Genomic DNA, 18,054 nt, shown 5'->3' with positions numbered 1-18,054 from the left:
CCACCAGGAGTGACCCATAAGTATAGGGCCAGGAATAAGCTTTGAGAACTGCTGGGTGAGGTCCCCCAAACCAAAACAAAATAAAACAAAAAGGAATAAAATCTTCCCAGACTGGGGCACTACTTTGACACCTGGGTCAAATCTCCAACATTGCAAAAAAAAAAAAAAAGAAAGAAAAGAATTAGAAAATGGGTGCGAGATCCTCATAGGCCCATAAAAGATACAGAGAACCTCTTTGATGTGCAGAGATAGGGCAGTCCTCTCTCAGCTGTAAGGGAGACATATACTTCTCCGTACCAGCTCAGAACGCAAGAAGCTAGCCTTGTGCATCAGGCACAGCGACTCTCCTTGTGAGTGCAGATGAGCTGTACCCACCCTCAGCATCAACATTCCAAGCTATGGGCTGGAGAGTGCTCCATAGGCCGGTATACGTTTTGTAGCCCTGGTCCTCAAGAGTAACCCCTTAGCACAGAATTGGGAGTAGACCCTCAGCACTAGCAGGTGTGATCCCCTCACCCTTGACCCAAACAAAATCAAAACTAAGGATTCCAGGTCAATTGAAAGCAAAGCCTATTTCTTTGGGATCAGATAACTGCAATATAGAAAAACTAAAATGTACTTCTAAGGGAGAATGAAATGAGGGGGTTTTATAGCACAAATAAGAGCAAGATGGATGGAGTGGCTGAAGAAAAGAATTAGTGTTAAGAGGATTTCTAAGAAGTACTTATTTGGTTGCTGATTTTCTAGAAAGGACGAAAGGAACTTCAAGTTCCCCTGGTGTGGAAGAATTTTTAAACAATTATTTCATGGTTTCTTGAAACAACTTCTTCTGGCCTTATCCAAAAGATCAGTGGCCTTGATCAAGATGACAGGTAATACAATTTCTCTTTATGATTTCACAGTCATATTGACTCTACGTGCTCCTGTAATCCGTCTCATCCTTGTGTGCCCAGATATATCATATTACCCTGAATATTCTTCCCTCTCCCCTTGCCAAGGAGCCCAACCAGCCAGGTTTGGGGGGTAAAGAGCCCCTAGGCACATGTGGTGGCACTTGGGACTAAGCTTATGTTCTCAAACTTCGTGCTCAGTCTAGCTACTTGAAGCCTCGGAGCTGACTTCCAGACTCCTAAAGTGCCTTTAAATAACAAACAACATGTTTTAACCGTCAGATAATGAACCCGAACTTGTGGAAAGCGTGTTACCTATAATATTCACTGTTTTTGCTAACTTTTCCATTTTCCACTAACTAGGGTTTTTTCCTTTCCTGAAAATATAGAATTAGGCGCTAGGGGTTAAGTGTGCATTTCCTAAGACAACATATAGCAGCTTAGCAGCTATGATTCCAAATAGTGCTTCCAAAGGCAGGATCAGAAGTTTCTGTTTTGCCCTCAAGAACTTGGGATCCTATCATGCGGGAAAGAACATACCTTTGCCAGAGGAACTGAGGTTCTGTCGATGTGACATAGTGTGATGGCGCTGTGGGTGCTGACAGTTGCTGGCCTGCTCAGCAAGGTTTCCTCCCCGTCTGAGAAGGGCCCCTGCAGCCTGGCTGAGCAGCCATATTAGTGCTTCACCTATGTCCTGATCCCCATCATTTGGTCATTCGGGGCCGAGCACTTGATTGAGTTGGGCTAATGCCAAGTCCTTGCCTAGCTTGCCTTGGAATTTTGCATCTGGAACTTCCAGAATTAGCCTTTCTTAAGAGACTAAAGCTATGAACAGGAAGACTGCCAATGGTCCTAAGAAAACGTGTGTGTGTGTGTGTGTGTGTGTGTGTGTAGGAGAAAAAAAACTGAAGCCATCACACACACAGTGGCAGACATACTAAGATTTCAGCATTCACTCATGTTCTGGGATTTGAGGGGGGCTGGGTATTTTATGAAGTTAATTTTATACTTCACCAAGCCTCATTGGAGATGATGGTCAATGCCCTCTATTTAAAAAAAAATTAAGCTGAGTACATTTTAAGAGTTTTTGTTTTAAAAAACAGACACAATGAAATCAGGCAGCATCTGTTCACTAATGGAGATGGGTGAGCTGAGAAGCTGTACCAATGGAAGGAATTTCTAGGACAGGAAGGTTATTAGCAAAAGAAAATAAAGGATTGTTTTGGGAAGCTCACTTTACTGGTGCTGATTAAAGAATGTCAGGCTGATTGGATTCAGCCAGTAAGAGACTGAATCTGCAATCAGTTACATATTAAGTCTTTGTGGGGCTTAGCAGGTGATTCCATTTGAAGCCAGTTCTCATTCTCCCAATCAAAACCTGACCCCATGCAGCCAACCAGCCAATCATTGTCATATGATTGCTAAGAGACCTCTGTAAATGTCTGCTGAGACTCAAACTTGTGAGCAATATAGGCTCACTTCTCATCAGAACAAAACACACAAAACAACTTGTGGTCCACATCTCGGGTCACAGGAGGTCATTTGGTATTTTTGGAAACTTTTCAAATGCACACTTATGATACTTAGATTATAAGGAGTAAAAACACATTTAAGATAACTATTTGTTCATAGAGTAAACTTCTGATTTGACTTTCTAACAAATTGGGACTTCGTTGTACTAAATTTTTCCTCCTCACCATGGGAACCGAAGACACAATGAGCTTTAGTAAATGAGGGAATGATTCTAAAAAACACCTTTTGTGATAATGTATAGGGTTAACACCAACACCAATGTTTTTTCTGTGTCTGAATCATCAGAGCAATAGTAAGCCTGGCTTAGCCCTGTACTGAAGTGTATTTTGACCTATGTCTACAGATTTTATTTACTATTCATATATGAGCATCATGGTAATCATGGCAGGAGTGGTGACCCAGGACCTGGAAGGCCCTGTCTGAGAGACTTGTCATCCTCACAGCAATCTGACTGGGTAGATACTATTGTTATCCACACAGACAACTGAGAGCCTAAGCAATTTCTGGTTCTGAGGCCACAGAACCAGAAAAAGGTGAAACTGTATAGAAGAGACAACACAGAATCCACACCTGTTAAGAAACTAAGGCGCTTGGGCCAGAGAGATAGTACAGAGGTTACAGGGGTGGGAGGTACTTGCCTTGCACCCCAATGACCCTAGCGTGAATCACCAGCATAGCGTTCCCTGAACACTACCTGGGTCACGCCCAGGCACAGAGCCAGGAATAGCCCCTAAGCGATTCTGTGTGGGTGGAGCACCAAAAATCAAAAACAAAAGAAAAAAGGATACTCAGTTGTAATAGGTTTCAGGTAAGCAGAACATTCAATGAACAAGAGAGCCTATGTTTAAAGTCCTTTGGAGGCAAAGAACTACATTTTAAAAAATGTTTCTTTTAGGAGCTGGAGAGTACAATGGGTAGGGTGCTTGCCATGCATGCAGTTGACCCTGGTTCAATATCCAGCACCACATGTGGTCCCCTGACCCACCTCTCTCCACCAAAAAAAAAGAAAAAAAAGTTGACAATTTGTGTCTGTGACTTGCAAGAAAGCAGAGTGGGTTTCCTTGACAGTCTCCACGGCAGGGAGACCATGCATACTTCTGCATCAAAACATAAAACATGAATGCCAGGGGCTGGAGCAGTAGTATATAGTGGATAGGGTGCTTGCCTTGCGTGTGGCCAGCCCAGGTCCTATCCTCATATAGGTCCCCTAAAGCCCACTAGGAGTGATTCTTGAGTTCAGAGCCAGGAGTAAGCACCACTGGGTGTGGACTAAAACCAAAAAAAAAAAAAAAAAGAGACCCCAAAACCCAAAAGATTCCGGGGCCAGAGTGACGGTATACTGGGTAAGGTTCTGGTCTGGCATGTTGTCTACCCAGGTTCAGTCCCCAACACACTTTCGGGTCCCCCAAATAGCCAGGAATGATCCCTGAGCAGAGAGCCAGGAGTAAGTCCTGAGCACCACTGGGTGTGGCCCCTGAACAAAAACCAACAACAGAACTCCAGTTGTTTCAGCTCCCTCTGCCGCCCTCTCCTCGTTTCCTTAAAGTGGAGGCAAATCTTTCCCAGCCCCGAGTCTCAGGGTGAAAAATCAAGAGCCTTGGGCCACAACTCCCTGCCAATCTCACCATATCCACCCAGGCACTGGATTCAGCCACGCTGACCTTTAAAATGACCTTTACATGACCTTTAGGTGAGATGGTCCCTCTTGACTGTCTTGTCTACTTCCTCTGTGCCACCTAGGTAAGAGTTAATGTATCTTTCAGGACTGCCACCACCCACGGGCCAGTGACCATCCTATAATCCACCATGCTTCTTGTTCTGGTAGAAACTCTGAAGGTGGGCACTGACAGAGCTGCACCATCACGGCTTGCCTATGTCCCTGGCTCTAAGCAAAAGCTCCCAGTGGGGAGGGCCGTGTTTGTCCCTTGCGGAATCCCCTGCACTCAGCCAGCGTCAGCACGTAGCTGGCACCAAGTAACTATTTATAAATCATGTAGAAGAAATCACCAGATTCCTGCTGAAGAGGAGAGAAATACTCCATCTCTTTGGCCTTGACCAAACCTGTGGAGTGTGGAAGGCTTGTCCAGACAGACCCAGAGGCTGCCCATGCAGATTGGCAGAACGGTTAGCTAACCACAAGAGACAGGAAGTCACCTGTAAAAAAAAATTCCCCCCAGACACTTTAAGTGATTAGAAAAATGGTTAGGAGAAAATGATTATTTTGTGAATGACAAAACAGAATTCTGAGCAGAGAGGACCAAAGCGGTTCTGGTGAGATCTATTATTTAACCAAGGGTGCTGCTCTAATTACTGGTTTGGGCTGGCAAGCCTTTTTTTTTTTTTTTTAATTATCAAATGTTTTGTTTTTTTTGCAAATATTTCATGATTCCTCGAAACAGTCTTATATGGAGAGCTGATCTCATAGTTGGGCAATGAAGAAATGTTTCCTCTTTCCTAGACTAGTTTTTGGACGATAAGAATTGCTAAAGAGGAAGCAATCAAACCTATAGGGCAGCGGGCTGTGCCCTACACCCGGGGGCCCTGCTTCCTGGTTTGCAGAGGCTTTCAGATCCGCCTGTGAGCTGTCTGAGATCCATAAAACTGGATTCCCGTTCAGAGTGGCTGAGATCACGCCTTTCCATCTGTTTGCATGCAAGAGATGGGAATCACTCGAGGAAATGCAATCCATTTCACCCGTAACAACACGGCCGAGTTGGCAACAGTGGTGTCATCTGCACGAGAGTCTGGATGAATCTCACTTCACTGGCTTTTCCTTTAAAAAGTTTTTTTTTAATCACTCTGATTCACCAATTCATAGTTCTGCAATTGCAATTCAGGTGTGCAATGTTCTAACACAACCCCACCACCAATGTCTAGTTCCCTCCACCATTCTCTGGCTTTTTCAACGATCGTCCAGGACTCCCCTCTGCGGGGAGCATCCCCTCTGGGGGACCTCCAAGCCCAGCATCCCAGTAGGGGAGGGGCGCGCCCCGGGCTCGGCGATTCACAAACGGCGCTTTCCAAAGACAGGTGTTGTTGCCGTTATGAGGCTCGGGGTCTCCACCAACCCCGGCTCCGATAGACCCTTCCTCGTGGCGGGATGACCCTGCCCTCCAGGCGGGCCCACCAGGGGCTTAGAGACCCGCCCAGGAGGAACCGCGGGTCAGCGCTGCCGCCGCCACCGCCTCCTCCTCCGCCGCCAGCCGCCGGCTCCCGCCCGCCCCGCCCGCTCCCCCAGCCGCGGGGGCCACGCCTCCGCCACGTGCCCGCCTCCCGCAGCCTGGCCGCCGCCGATTGGCTGCCGGCGCTGCCCGTCGCGAGGGGGCGGGCGCGCGGCGCGCGGGCTCGCGCTCCCATTGGCTGCGGAGGCGGCGGCCACGCGCGCGCGGTCGGGCCGCGGAGGGGAAGCCGGCGGCGGCGGCGGCGGCGGAACGGGCGGAGGCTGCCGGTTTCGTAACCGTCGCTCCTCCTCGCTGGGTCGCGCGGGCTGCGAGGCCTGGGCTCGGGCCGCGCCGCGCGGGGCCGCTCGGAGTGCAGGCCGCCTGGGGGCGGGCGGGCTGGAGGCGCAGGTAAGGAGGCGGCCGGCGGGCGGGTGGGCCGAGGAGGAGGAGGAGGAGGAGGCCGCGGCGGAGCCGGCCGCTCGCGTGGGCGCGGGCCCGGCCCCAGGACACCCGGCCCGAGGCTGCCGGCTCGCGGGAAAGGCCCCGCGCGGCGGCGTCTGATGCAACCTGCCGGCAACACCCGGCGGGCCCGCTGAGCTCATGCCCTGGCCGCCGCCCAGCGCCGCGGCTCCACCCCGCCCCCCGCGCGCCCCTCCGGACCCCGGCCCGCGCGCCCCGTGCACGGGTGCAGGCGCGGGGAGCCGGGCGCGGCTCGGGTTGTACCCGGGAGCTGCAGGAGGTGGACACGAGGTGTGGGGCTGGACCTGCCGGAGCCCCCTGCCCCTTTTCCCCCCAGCTAGCTGCCCAACGTTGCGCTGGCCGGGAATGCTGCTTGGAAGTGGATGGACACAGGGAGCGAGGGAGAGCAGCTGACCCCCACCCTCCCCTCCCCACCACCACCACCACCACCACTCCCCAGGCGTGGCGGAGTACTGTATAGCTTTCTTACGGAGCTCTGATTTCCAGTCCCCCGTGGGACGTGCATGCAGCCGGCACGAGGGTGACGAGGAGAAAGAGGACCGCCCCAGAAACGATGCCCTTGGAGGGGACCCGGCGGGGGGGACAAGCGTTGGTTGGCACCTCTCGGGGCGGTTGCCACGCGCTGCAGAGCGCCGGCTCCCCAGCCGGAGGGTCTGCCCCTTCCCCGCGCAGGGGGCCCGAGGGAGGGTTGGGCTTTTCCCTCCCGCTCCCAGTTTGTGCTGTCCTCGGGCACCTCGAAAACGAGGCGTGTTTCAGCACGGGGTTTCAACCCTGGCGGGTTGGTTACACGAGAGCAGTGGCGCTTGGGTCCTTGAATTCGGGGAGGAGGTGTCACTTCCAAAGGAGCTTTTGAAATAAAAATGCGTTAATGACACCCCCCCCCCCCCACCCACTAACCAAAAAAAAAAAAAAAGGTGCAACTTGAAAACTTAGAAAACTGGCCCACTCTTGCCACTTCAAGTCTTGTCTGGGATAAGCCAGTCATAAAGGTGATTCTGTTTCTGGGCGGAATGTAAACAAAGCTGAATAATTACAGGATGCGAAGCAGGTGAAGAAGTTCTAGTTGCTTGATTCCTGCTTCTGGCCGGCTGGCTTGGCTGATTCATTCATTTTTTTTTTTTTTTTAATAAGACCTGCCTGGAACACATGGGTCCAGACAAAACAAGAGCGCTCTGCGGCTGTCAGCCCGGCTGGTTGACCCGGGAAGGTGCTCTTATCCCGAGGGATTTACGTGGCACCGGGACAGTCCCCCCACAGGGGAAGACAAATAGGACCTCCCGGGGATAGATTTCTTCTCCTGTACTACATTACCTCACCTGATCACAGCCATGGGAAATGCAGGATCCCCCAATTCCTGGGGGGTCAGGCACCCATCTACCTTTCTGTCTTTTCAACCCCGCCCCCTCTCTGACGGATAGTACAGTGGATAAGGTGTGTACCTTGCATGTACCTGACCCGGATTCAATCCCCAACACCCTGTGTGGCCCCTGAGCCCCTTAGGAGTCATCCCTGAGCACAGAGCCAGGAGAAAGTCCTGAGCCTTGCCAGGTGTGGTCTAAACACCCAGAAAAGCAGGGGCAGCTCTTAGAAGCCCCTCTCCCTTGGGTGTCTTAGCGCACTTCGGCGTCGCTTTCAGTACAGAGTTGTCGGGAGCGTCCACAGGGCTAAGAAGGAAAGAGATTGGCAAGGGGCATAGTCACAGTACAGCGGGCAGGGCACTTGCTTTGCACGAGACGTCCCCTATGGTCCCCCAAGCCCCTCCAGCAGTGATCTCTGAGTGCAGAGATGGGAGTAAGCCCTGAGCATCTCTGTGTGTGGCCCCCAAAACTAGTTAAAGACAGGTTCGCAGTGTCAAGAGCGTGGACCTGCTTGGACCAGTGAGGGCACAAGTACCGGATGGAACTGTGTTGGGAGCTTGGTTGCACTGCTTTGACTTTTAACTTCGATTTCACTTTTGTGTAGGAGATGCTAATTCTAATCCCACTTTTATGACAATCACAGGAGTGATTGTAGTTGACACGCGTTTCTTGAGTGTCGCAGCCTGGCTCCGTAGCTGAGGAGAAGATGGCAGGGGCCTGCCTCGGGGTCTGTCTGCAGGGGGACTCGCAGGCATCACGGTCACTCTGGTGCTGGGCAGGAGCAGAGAGGCAGCCACTGGCACCTGTGGGGACCAGGAGAAGCAGGACCTGGAGAGCGAAGTCGTGTGGCCCTGGCCCCGGAGAGGGACACACTGGGGATCCATGTTAGGTGGCTCTGGGGACAGTGTGGAGGGAGAGCCCCTGGGAGGTGATGTCAGCGGATAGATGATGTCAGCCTGAGGTAATCTCTGGCTGTGGGATGGAGCGGTCCTTGGTGTAAAGGGCCTTGGGGTTATTTCTGTTTTTTGGGGTGTGTATGTGTGTGTGTTAGAATGGAAGTTTAAGGCTGAATGTTTTGGATGTGGATCTTCCCCACGGACAGTAGAATGAATTATTTGAGGAGGACTCAGGTGAGGAAAGATTGTTGGATTATTGCTCCGTGAGAAAAACGTGAGGGTCAGGAAAATTCTTGACAGGGTTATTCTCCTGGATGGAGCTTGAGAATAGTTTTATTCGGTTTGAATAGAACGATCTCCTTTTCTGTGTAACTGATTTGAATGAACATGCTCGAAATAAGAAATAGGAATTTTTACATGATAGCCTTTCCCTGTATTGCAATCCATAGTGCAGAGAGGGGGAGAGGTGTCACCCGTTGAGGTGGGGGTGAAGGGGAGGTGTGGGAGGGAAACGGGGGACCTTGGTGGGAAATGTACACTGGTGAAGGGAAGGGTGTTGGAATATTGTATGGCTAAAACCCAATGATAACAATTTTAATTGTGAAAAATAAAAATGACTATATAAAGAACTAAGAAATTTTTTCAGTTTACGGGCCACACCCAGCTTTGCTCAGGGCTTGCTCCTGGCTCTACACGCAGGGATTGCTCCTAGTGGGACTCGGAACCATGCCTGGAATTGAACCCAAGTTAGCTTCCTGCTATCCCTCTGGCCCCAGAAATACTATTTTTCTTTTTTCAATGTCACCTACTCAGTCCATCATTCTTAAGATTTGTTGTTAATGTCTGGCAGGGTCTGTCAGTGTCATCAGAATCACTTTGCATTTTTTGTTTTGTTTTGTTTTGGGTCACACCTGGTGGTGCTCAGGGGTTGCTCCTGGGTCTGTACTAAGGAATCACACCTCACAGTGCTAGTGGGCCCCCAAGGGATCAAACCCGGGCCTGCTACATGCAAGGCAAGCGTCCTACCCACTGTGCTATCTTTTGGACCCTGACAACATCAGAATCACTTGGGACTCTTCCAGCCTGTCCCTAGCCCCCGCTTTCTGGGGCTAGGCAAGTTTGTATTTCTGCATGGCCAGTGATGCTGCCCCGGCACAAGGCCCACTCTGCGAGAATTGCTGCTGTTAATTTCCCCACTGCTTCCTGCTGGCATGATTCAATGCAAGGAAACAGGCTCCTCCCAGCTTCCTGTGGACTGAGCTTTGCAATGGTATTTGTCCACAAAGGAGCCGGACTTGCATGTTGAGTTCACCCAGATTTGAATCAGACACTTTTCTGCCCTTTGTAGGTGTCCAGTAAAGGCTGTGGAAGGAACAAAAAAGGGAAAGGGATGAAAGAGGTAGTAGAGCCTGTGGGGCGCTTGCCTGGCTGACCTGGGTTCACTCACTAGCTCCCTTGTGGTCCCCTGAGCCCCGCCAGGAGTGATTCCTGAATACAGAGCCAGGAGTAAACCCTGAGCACAGCTGGGCGTGGCCCCCTGCCAAAAAAAAAATTTTACAGTTAAAGACTGCAAACATTTTACAATTTACAGTCAGCTTTGCTTTTGGAGAAAAAAAAGTTTAGTTTGCTTTTACAGGCAGCTGTTTTTTCATTGTGAAAACAAAACAATCTTTGGAGTTAGATATTTAAGATCACTCTGTTGTTTGATTTCCTTTACTTGGTTCAGTTTCCTTAATGAATATCTCTCTTTGAGAACTACTTTCTTGGCTTGTCTTTGGTTAAGAATTTCTTTTTTTTTAATGTTCTTGATGTTCTTTTCATTCTCATTCCCTTTCTTACACGTTTACTCATTGGTGCCCACTGTGTTCCCCATGTCAAAGGGCTCCTTTTCAAAGTCTTGCCCTCTGCGGTCAGCTGGGCAGGACGAGTCAGTGAGAGAAGGCTTCCTTAGTGGAGAATAAGTGTGAACTTGGCTGACTGTGACACTTTGATGAAGCTTTTAGTGACTCGAGTCACGGTACCTTGTGAGAGGCAGAAAGCATCTTGCCGTGCCCCATCCATCATTTGCACAGAGGGAAATCAAGGCCCATGGAAGGGTAGGAGAAGTTCCAAGGTGAGAGCTGGGCAGGGTGGGGGGAGCGGAGCCAGGGCAAGAATTGATGCGGTTCCCGTGGGCTTATTTGGATCGTTGCTGTCTGAGTTCCTCAACTCAGTTAGCTTTAAGGACTGAAAACGTAAGTGATGTATGAAAAAGAAGTTACAGGACAAGAGCATGATCATGATTATTCAGTGCTCAGCTTTTCAAAGCTGAGGAAAACAGGACAAGGGAACCAAGATTGACACCTTTGACAAGGGGGCAAACTCTTGGCGCTAGATTATAGAAATGAGAAGGATGGGGAGGGGGGACGAAGGTGGATGGGAGCCAGGGGCCTTGGGGCCTTGGGTGGGGTAGAGGTGTGGTATGTCTGTAAGTGTGAACCACAGAGTCAGCACCGCTGTAAGCAGGAGCCCCAGACTGCAGTCGCCAAACTTGAAAATGTGCCTGTCAGAGAGGCAGGCATTGGTGCTGGCACGTTGGATGCCTGAAGCTGTCAGGAACAACGTTGTAAATCACGGTGCCTTAAGAAGAAAATTTAAATGGGAAAAAAAATGAGTATAACACTTAAAATCACTTCGTACCAGATAGATAAGCAGTAGTGTAGATGGCTGATAGTGCACTGAATGACTGTGGTTCAAATGCCAAACAGCCACTTTTCAATGGGATAAAAAATCAGCACTTGCAAGGGAAGTTGCGGATGCTGTTCCTGAAGATGGACAGACTCTGTTGGCCGCCGTGATTTGGAAGGAAGCCTTCCGTCCTGCCCTGGAGTCCAGTGACCGATGGCCCACCAGCTCAGGGCTAGCTTTGAGGGTTTAAAGCATCTAAGGTACCGATATAGATGGGCTTTTTAAAAGCCTTTCAAAGAAGCAGAACTAATGAGTCTTGTTTATGCAGAAGTGCCTGATTAAAGATTCAGGTGTTTACTCTGGCTTCTCTTAAGAACTGTGAGATGTACGTCTTTGAGGCATCTTGTAATTCTGACTCCAGGTTTTTCCTGCCGATGAAGTTTAAGCAGGTGTGTGAAAAGAGACCAGGGAGGTTTTGTGGCTGCTTGGTGGAAATGGCTCACTCCGTTTGGGGGTTTTGTCTTGTGGCGCCTGCATATGCTAGGACAGGTGTGCTTTTGCCGCTTCTTCTTGCAGCAATTCCGTGGACCCAGTGCGCCTCAGGGAGCCCCAGCAGGCCTCATTTCTGAATCCAGGACTTCTCTTCTGGAGCAAGCCTTGTAGGAATGCCCCAGACCTGGGCCTCAGGCCTCACACTGCTGGGGCTCTTGGTCTAGCTGGGTGCGTGCTCTTCAGCCTTCTTCCTCCAGCTGTGCACCAGTGTAGGTGTGCGATTTCGACCTTTCTAACCCACCACTCCAGCCAAGCCCTCCTGCTTGCCTTCATGCGGGCTGTGCTTCACCCAGCTTATTTCGTGAGGGCAGTTTATAGGTATATTTATTACGGCAAGAAGAAAATCACTGGCGGAAGCATGATGGGAGAGAGGAATAAATTAGGGGTGTGTGTGGGGGGTGGTCTCAGCTCCTTCAGTCTGTGAAAGCTCAGTAAACTCTTACGTGAAGAGTTTCGGTATGTGAAAGCTCGGTAAAGCTCGGTCTGCAAAGCTCGGTCAACTCTTATTCCCTGAGGCCATCAAAAATATGTGAAAAACAAACCCTCAGCGTACCTCATCAAGGTCGGTTTTGAGAGAAAGTCAAATCTTTCAAAATTAACATCTCAAATATAAAATACCTTATCAAGGTGTATTTCGAGAGATGGTCAGGTCCTTGCTGACTTCGAAACCAGAGGCAGGCTGTGCAGTGAGCGGAGCACAGTGCTCCTGGCGAGTCCTGGAGACTCGGTTCGCCCCGGAGCATTCTGCTTGGCCCTGACCAGTGAAACCGCGTCCCGGGTCCTCGTGGAACCGCCTTTCCGTGTTCCACCTCAGCAGCTCGGATTGCACCTTGGCGTGTTGCCAAGTCCTGCTGGTTCCTTTGTGCTCCCTGAGTAGTGGGAGTCTGTATCTTTCCCTCCCATTTCTGATCCTCACAGATGGGCAGGCCCCGAGGGGGGCTCAGGTGGGCTCGGTTTGGCCCTGTGTTCCAACTTAGCTTTCTGAACTAAATTTATGTAGACTTCTGAAACATGGAACCAGTTGGCAGTTGTTACAGCCTTTATTTTCATCCTGATCAGTTCGTGTTGGCCTGCTGTTAGGTCCACGAAAGTTTAATCTCATTTGTCGTTTCGAATATTTTAATGCAGTTTGTTTTTTAACTAGGTACGTGTGAAGATTCCTTGGCGGTTTAGCGTGGAAACCATTGATCGCCTTGCCCTTGTTGCTTCTGTCTGTTCCGTGTTGGCAAGGGAGAGTGTCCAGATGAGCAAGATAGCGCAGCAGCACGGTGCCCCGGGAGTGAATGGAATAAGTGTCATTCATGCTCAGGCTCATGCCAGTGGCTTGCAGCAGGTCCCTCAGCTGGTGCCCGCCGGCCCTGGAGGAGGCGGCAAAGCCGTGCCGCCCAGCAAGCAGAGCAAAAAGAGCTCCCCGATGGATCGGAACAGTGACGAGTACCGGCAGCGCCGAGAAAGGAATAACATGGCGGTCAAAAAGAGCCGCTTGAAAAGCAAGCAGAAGGCGCAGGACACCCTGCAGAGAGTGAACCAGCTCAAGGAAGAGAACGAACGGTTGGAAGCCAAGATTAAGTTGCTGACTAAGGAGTTAAGCGTACTGAAGGACTTGTTTCTGGAGCATGCACACAACCTCGCAGACAACGTGCAGCCCAGTAGCACTGAAAATGCAACCACGACTTCTGAGAACACAGGACCGTAGGCCTCACCCCGCCCGCTCCCCCTCGTAGGGCTTGAACGTTTTGGGGTGTGAATGCGCCACTCCTGTCCGGCCTCGGCGGCCCTGTGCTCTGTGAGCCAGGGGTCCCACGGAGGGCCTTCGTAGCATCCGCACTGAAGAGTTGGCGAACTCACATCAGCCTTGTCATTGGATACTCAGTTTTAAAGGACAGTAATTTTTGTGGGGTTTTAAAAAAAACGCTCTAGGTATATGGTAAAAACAAATTGACTCTGGATCTCGATGTTCTTAATAAATCTTTATTTCCCAAGAAATGTTTCTTTTTTAGGTTGGCAAAAGAACTGGGGGAACTGACAGGTCTTAAAAGAAGGTTCTCGGTTTTAATGGGGCTGGTTAATTGTATTAATGGTAGCTGAACGCCATCTATATTAATCTCTCTGTGATTTTAGTCTAAATTATGTGTTAATTCTTAGGGCTCTCAAAACCAATCACTTTGTAATTTTGGAGAATTTCGTGTGTAGTGTAAACTGTGTTTTGGCAGATCAGTACACGTTGGTGAACTGTGATGATTGGAGGCAGCATGCAGTCAATTAGCTTTAGACAAATTTTTAAAAATTGTTGAGGAAACAGATTTATTTTTAAACAGAAAAGAAATGCATATTAGAATTATGCTTTTGAGCTACTGGGTTGGCATTAATTTTTTTCCTCGTAAGCACTAAAATAATTTGGAAGTTCAGAAAAACTTGGACAGCCAATTTTTAGTTCCTGCAATAGTAAAATAAGCTTTCTGGAGTACTGTTTTGACTGCCAGTTTAGTAGATAAAAATCCTAACACAGTTTGACTACAAGCTACTGATGAGGGTTAAAGTTTCTCCTATGTACAGATACCTGAAATGGGTTCATTTTTGTGAAAGGCAAAATTTTCACATGAATTCATTTTAGCTTTTGATCTTAACCAGTTAATGACTAGAAAAATGTATCAATTTCATGACATCTCCCAAAATTGCTGTTTAAAAAAACTTGAAAGTGTGAGGTTTTAACCTTTAATTTATTTTCCTTAAAACATCTTTTCATATTGTTTTTGTGGCATTTATTTTTCTAGTTCGTGGGATTTTCTTCCAGATGTTTGTGCCATTACTTCTGTTTAGTCATTGTTCGTTTTTTTTCCCAACCATAAATTATTTTAGAAAAAAAAATACTCAGGATATCTTGTTGACATTTTTGTTGAAAGTAAAAAAAAATGGTAATCACCAAGTTGGAATTTTTAGAGTATGGCTTTTTTAAAAATCAATTTTGATTGTCTTTGTTGGCTTTATTTTTTTTTTAAAGCACAATTTATAGCTCAAATTTGTCTACTTCCGTGCGGTTTCTTTGTTGTGCCTGGGCTGTTCTGGGAAAATCAAGTTACATCGAAAACTGTGTGTGAACCAGGTGTCTCTTCTGAATGAAGTTGGCCATTTTTGACCAACTTGCTGTTTCATACAAGGACCTGGTTCAGGTAACTAGGATGTAACTTGGGCTGAACCTTCAGTTTGGTGTAAGAAATCCTGTGTGTGCTCTCCCCAGCGGCAGGAACACCCCAGCACCTCAGCTCAGCAAAGCCAAGATGCGCCCCTCTGTGTGTGACAGCCCAGCGGGGTGCCCTCCACGAGATATAGGACTCGCTCCTAGGGCCCACACCAGTCTCCTTGGGAGTCCTGATCCACTCATAAAGGTGATGTTTTTAATAACGAGGATATACGTCAAGACTCTTAGAGAATCCTTAATGACTAACCGATGTATAATCTGACTGGAGCTTCAGTTGTGTCACCCGAATGTTTTGAAGCACCTCTAGTTGATGTTACAGACATTTCAGTCTTTTATTTACTTAAAGAAAAAAGTCAAATTGAGGTTCCTGTGGAATTTACAGTTCAAGTTAGGCAGAGTGACTTAACTCTCTTGGAAAAGAAGCGTTAGGGCAATCGGTGGCAACTGCATTTTTAGTTCACGGTTCAAATCAGGATGTAAGATTGGCGTTTCAGGGGGGGAAAAAAAGGTTGATTCAGACTCTCCTATTACCTGTGCACATCAAAGGTCTTGGCACGGTACCCCGCCATGCCTAGAACAAAGAACGTGTGAGCCATTATCTCGATCTCACTGAAATGTTTTGGGAATGGAAGATTTTAGTTTAATAGATTCATCAATGTGAAACGGAGGGAAACCAGATGTAGGGGGTGGGTAAGTGCAGCGCTTAGGGAATCGTAACTGGGCTTTTGTAATTTTTGGTCTGTATGTTGTATGGGAATCCTGGGGATGGATGTCGCCCCAGGTCCTGCGGTTAGGATTAGGCTTTAGGGTGGGCTGCCGTGTAGCTGTGTCTGTGTCTCACCTTGGGAGCAGTTAGCTAATGCCCCGACCGACTGCCTGAGTGCTGAGACTCGGCTGATTCTGACGTAAGCTTTCTGTAGATATATATCACTGGGTTTTTGAAATTTACGTCATTATTGGGAAACTTGAAACTTTCAAATTTACACGAAAAGGTAGAAGTATGTGCAATTTATAATTGATTGAAAGGTGATCGGAGCAGCTTTCTAAGTTAATGGTCCCCCGTAGAGGCCTTGAGACTTCTTACCTAAACAGCCAGCCCTCAGTAGCACCTTTTGTTGCCTTCAATTAAGAGCTTTTTGATGCCTTTGAAATAGGAAAGATTTTTTTTTTGTTTGACAAAAGCTAGGAAGGAGAAAGTCCATTCTAGAGCTGTTTGGTCTGCCTCAGGAAACACATTCATTTGTTCTTTCTGTTCCTGGCTTTCTTCAGTTTGTGAGATTACTCTATTTTTTTAAATATAATTTTATTTCTTTCAATGAATTTGAAATAAAAACAAAAACACTTTGGAATAATGACTGCATTTCCTTGTGGGTTTCTTTATGGTTGATACTGAGACGACAGGGTGGGTATGGGACGGTCCTGACCAGCGGACACATGCCCGTTCCTGGCCCATGATGGGGGGAGGGGAGAATGCTTCCACGGCCAGCTTGCCCGTGGTGGATGGGCAGTTTGCTCCGGGCCCGTGGAGTTGGTCTGCCACTGAGACCCCTGCAGAAATGTGTGCAGGATATAAAGCAAGCTCTCGCTGGCATGGCAGGAAGTGAGTCCTCAAGCTCTGAGCCGGGGAGATGCCAGGAGTGACACAGTCATTGTCCTTCCCAAGGACACACCATTGTCTTCATTTACATGGTGCCAGCAAGCCTCTGGAAAGGAATTCAGAGACACCGAGTCCAAGAAGCCGGTGGGCCTGTTTCACGGCAAGTGCCATCTTGGTACTTTTCTTTCGTGAATCTTGTATCTTGGGGAAATTTCTGCTTACTGCATCTTCATGAGAGGTGGAGGGCCGTAATTATTTCTGTGGGTAGTTAACGCCTCATCTCCGTTCCATGAATTAGTTGTAATTTATCCTCTAGTAACTGGGGGGCAGGAGGGGAATTTTAGAGATGATGTCTTCGTGCAGGTGTCTGCTTTTTAAATCAAGCACTTGCAGATGTGCTTCTTCATTGTCAGAAGAGTCCCCAGGCATTTTACACATGTGAACACCAGCTTCCCCAAATAACACTCCAAGTCTCCATCTTGCCTCAGGCTGGAGACTTGAGGGTGTGGAAGTGGCTTGGAAGCAAGCGGAACCGTGAGGCAGTTCCAGGACACGTCGGGCCACTCACTGAAGCAACAGACAGCCGCTGCCTTTCCCATCCTGCCTCTTCAGGCCTTGGTCCTGTCTGTCTCCCTCCCTCACCCACCTCGGAGGCTTTGGCCTCATTCCCCTTTGCTCTGGCCGAGACCCATTCTCTGCAGAGACTCCTGACCCAAGACTTCTTTCCTGTACTTCTCTCTCATGTTGTTTTGACTGCAGGCCCTTGCCAAGTTCTTTCTACCCCAGGGGCTGCCCAAAGCCTCTGCAACACCAGTCAGTCTCTCTCTCTCCCTCTCCTCTTCATCCTTTCCTCCTCTCAGCCCCCTGGCTTTCTGCGTTAAATGGGAAGTTCCTTTCTTCATGGTACTTGACCTTTGCAGAGGGACACAGTAGATGTTTTCCCAGTTTCGGGCAGCCTTTTAGCACAGCACGGCACGGCTCTCTAGAAGGGTCTCTGATGTAGTTCTGCAGCTGTGCAAATTTCTGCAGACTTGCGAAAACTGAACGCACCCTCTAGAACCTGGGGTGGGGTGGTTGGCTCCTGTGCCTATGAAGATGCCCTTTGACCTACCAACCTGGGTCGACCCACAGCCACGTTGCACAGCACGTTTGAGTCTCGGACAAAGTGTCGAGGGACAGTTCTGTTCTTGTCTGTTTGAGCACACTTATGTGAAATGGGGTGTGGGTGTGTGGAGAGGAAGAGAAAGATGTGTGATACACCAGCTGTTTCCCAACAAGACTAAAGCAGTCAGAGGTTCACCCTAACTTGGACTGGTTTTTATCCCTGTGGGGGCTGGTTTGAAACCCTGTATATCAGATGGTACCTGTCACAGGATGAACACAAAGGAACTGGGCTGGAGGATAGCCCTCACAGTGGATAGGGCATTTGCCTTGCAGGGTTCAATTCCTCCGCCCCTCTCGGAGAGCTCGGCAAGCTACCAAGAGTCCCTCGCCCGCACGGCAAAGCCTGGCAAGCTCCCCGTGACGTATTCGATATGCTAAGAACAGTAACAACAAGTCTCACAATTTGTTGTGAGACGTTAGTGGTGCCTGCTTGAGCAAATCGATGAACAGCGGGAGGACAGCGCTACAGTGCTATAGTGCTACCTGTCACAGGAGTGTTTTGTGAACTCCTAGTAGACTTTATACGCAGTTGGTACTCTACTTAATTCACAAATTTC

The 18,054-nt window shown here is 48.9% G+C and overlaps 1 protein-coding gene across 1 annotated transcript; it reads left to right on the top strand.

Moving 5' to 3' along the window:
• Positions 1 to 5,809: 5,809 nt before the first annotated feature.
• CEBPG (CCAAT enhancer binding protein gamma) lies at positions 5,810 to 16,088 on the top strand. The gene is made up of 2 exons (XM_056136220.1): positions 5,810 to 5,992; positions 12,682 to 16,088. The coding sequence occupies exon 2, from the start codon at positions 12,781 to 12,783 to the stop codon at positions 13,231 to 13,233; it is 453 nt and encodes a 150-aa protein (XP_055992195.1). The 5' UTR covers positions 5,810 to 5,992; positions 12,682 to 12,780; the 3' UTR covers positions 13,234 to 16,088.
• Positions 16,089 to 18,054: the final 1,966 nt, after the last annotated feature.

The sequence above is a fragment of the Sorex fumeus genome, unplaced genomic scaffold (genome assembly GCF_029834395.1).
Source record: "Sorex fumeus unplaced genomic scaffold, SorFum_2.1 ptg000122l, whole genome shotgun sequence".
Classification (NCBI taxonomy): Eukaryota; Metazoa; Chordata; class Mammalia; order Eulipotyphla; family Soricidae; genus Sorex; species Sorex fumeus.
The sequence above is the reverse complement of the archived record's forward strand: the minus strand, read 5'-3'. Positions and strand labels throughout refer to the sequence as shown.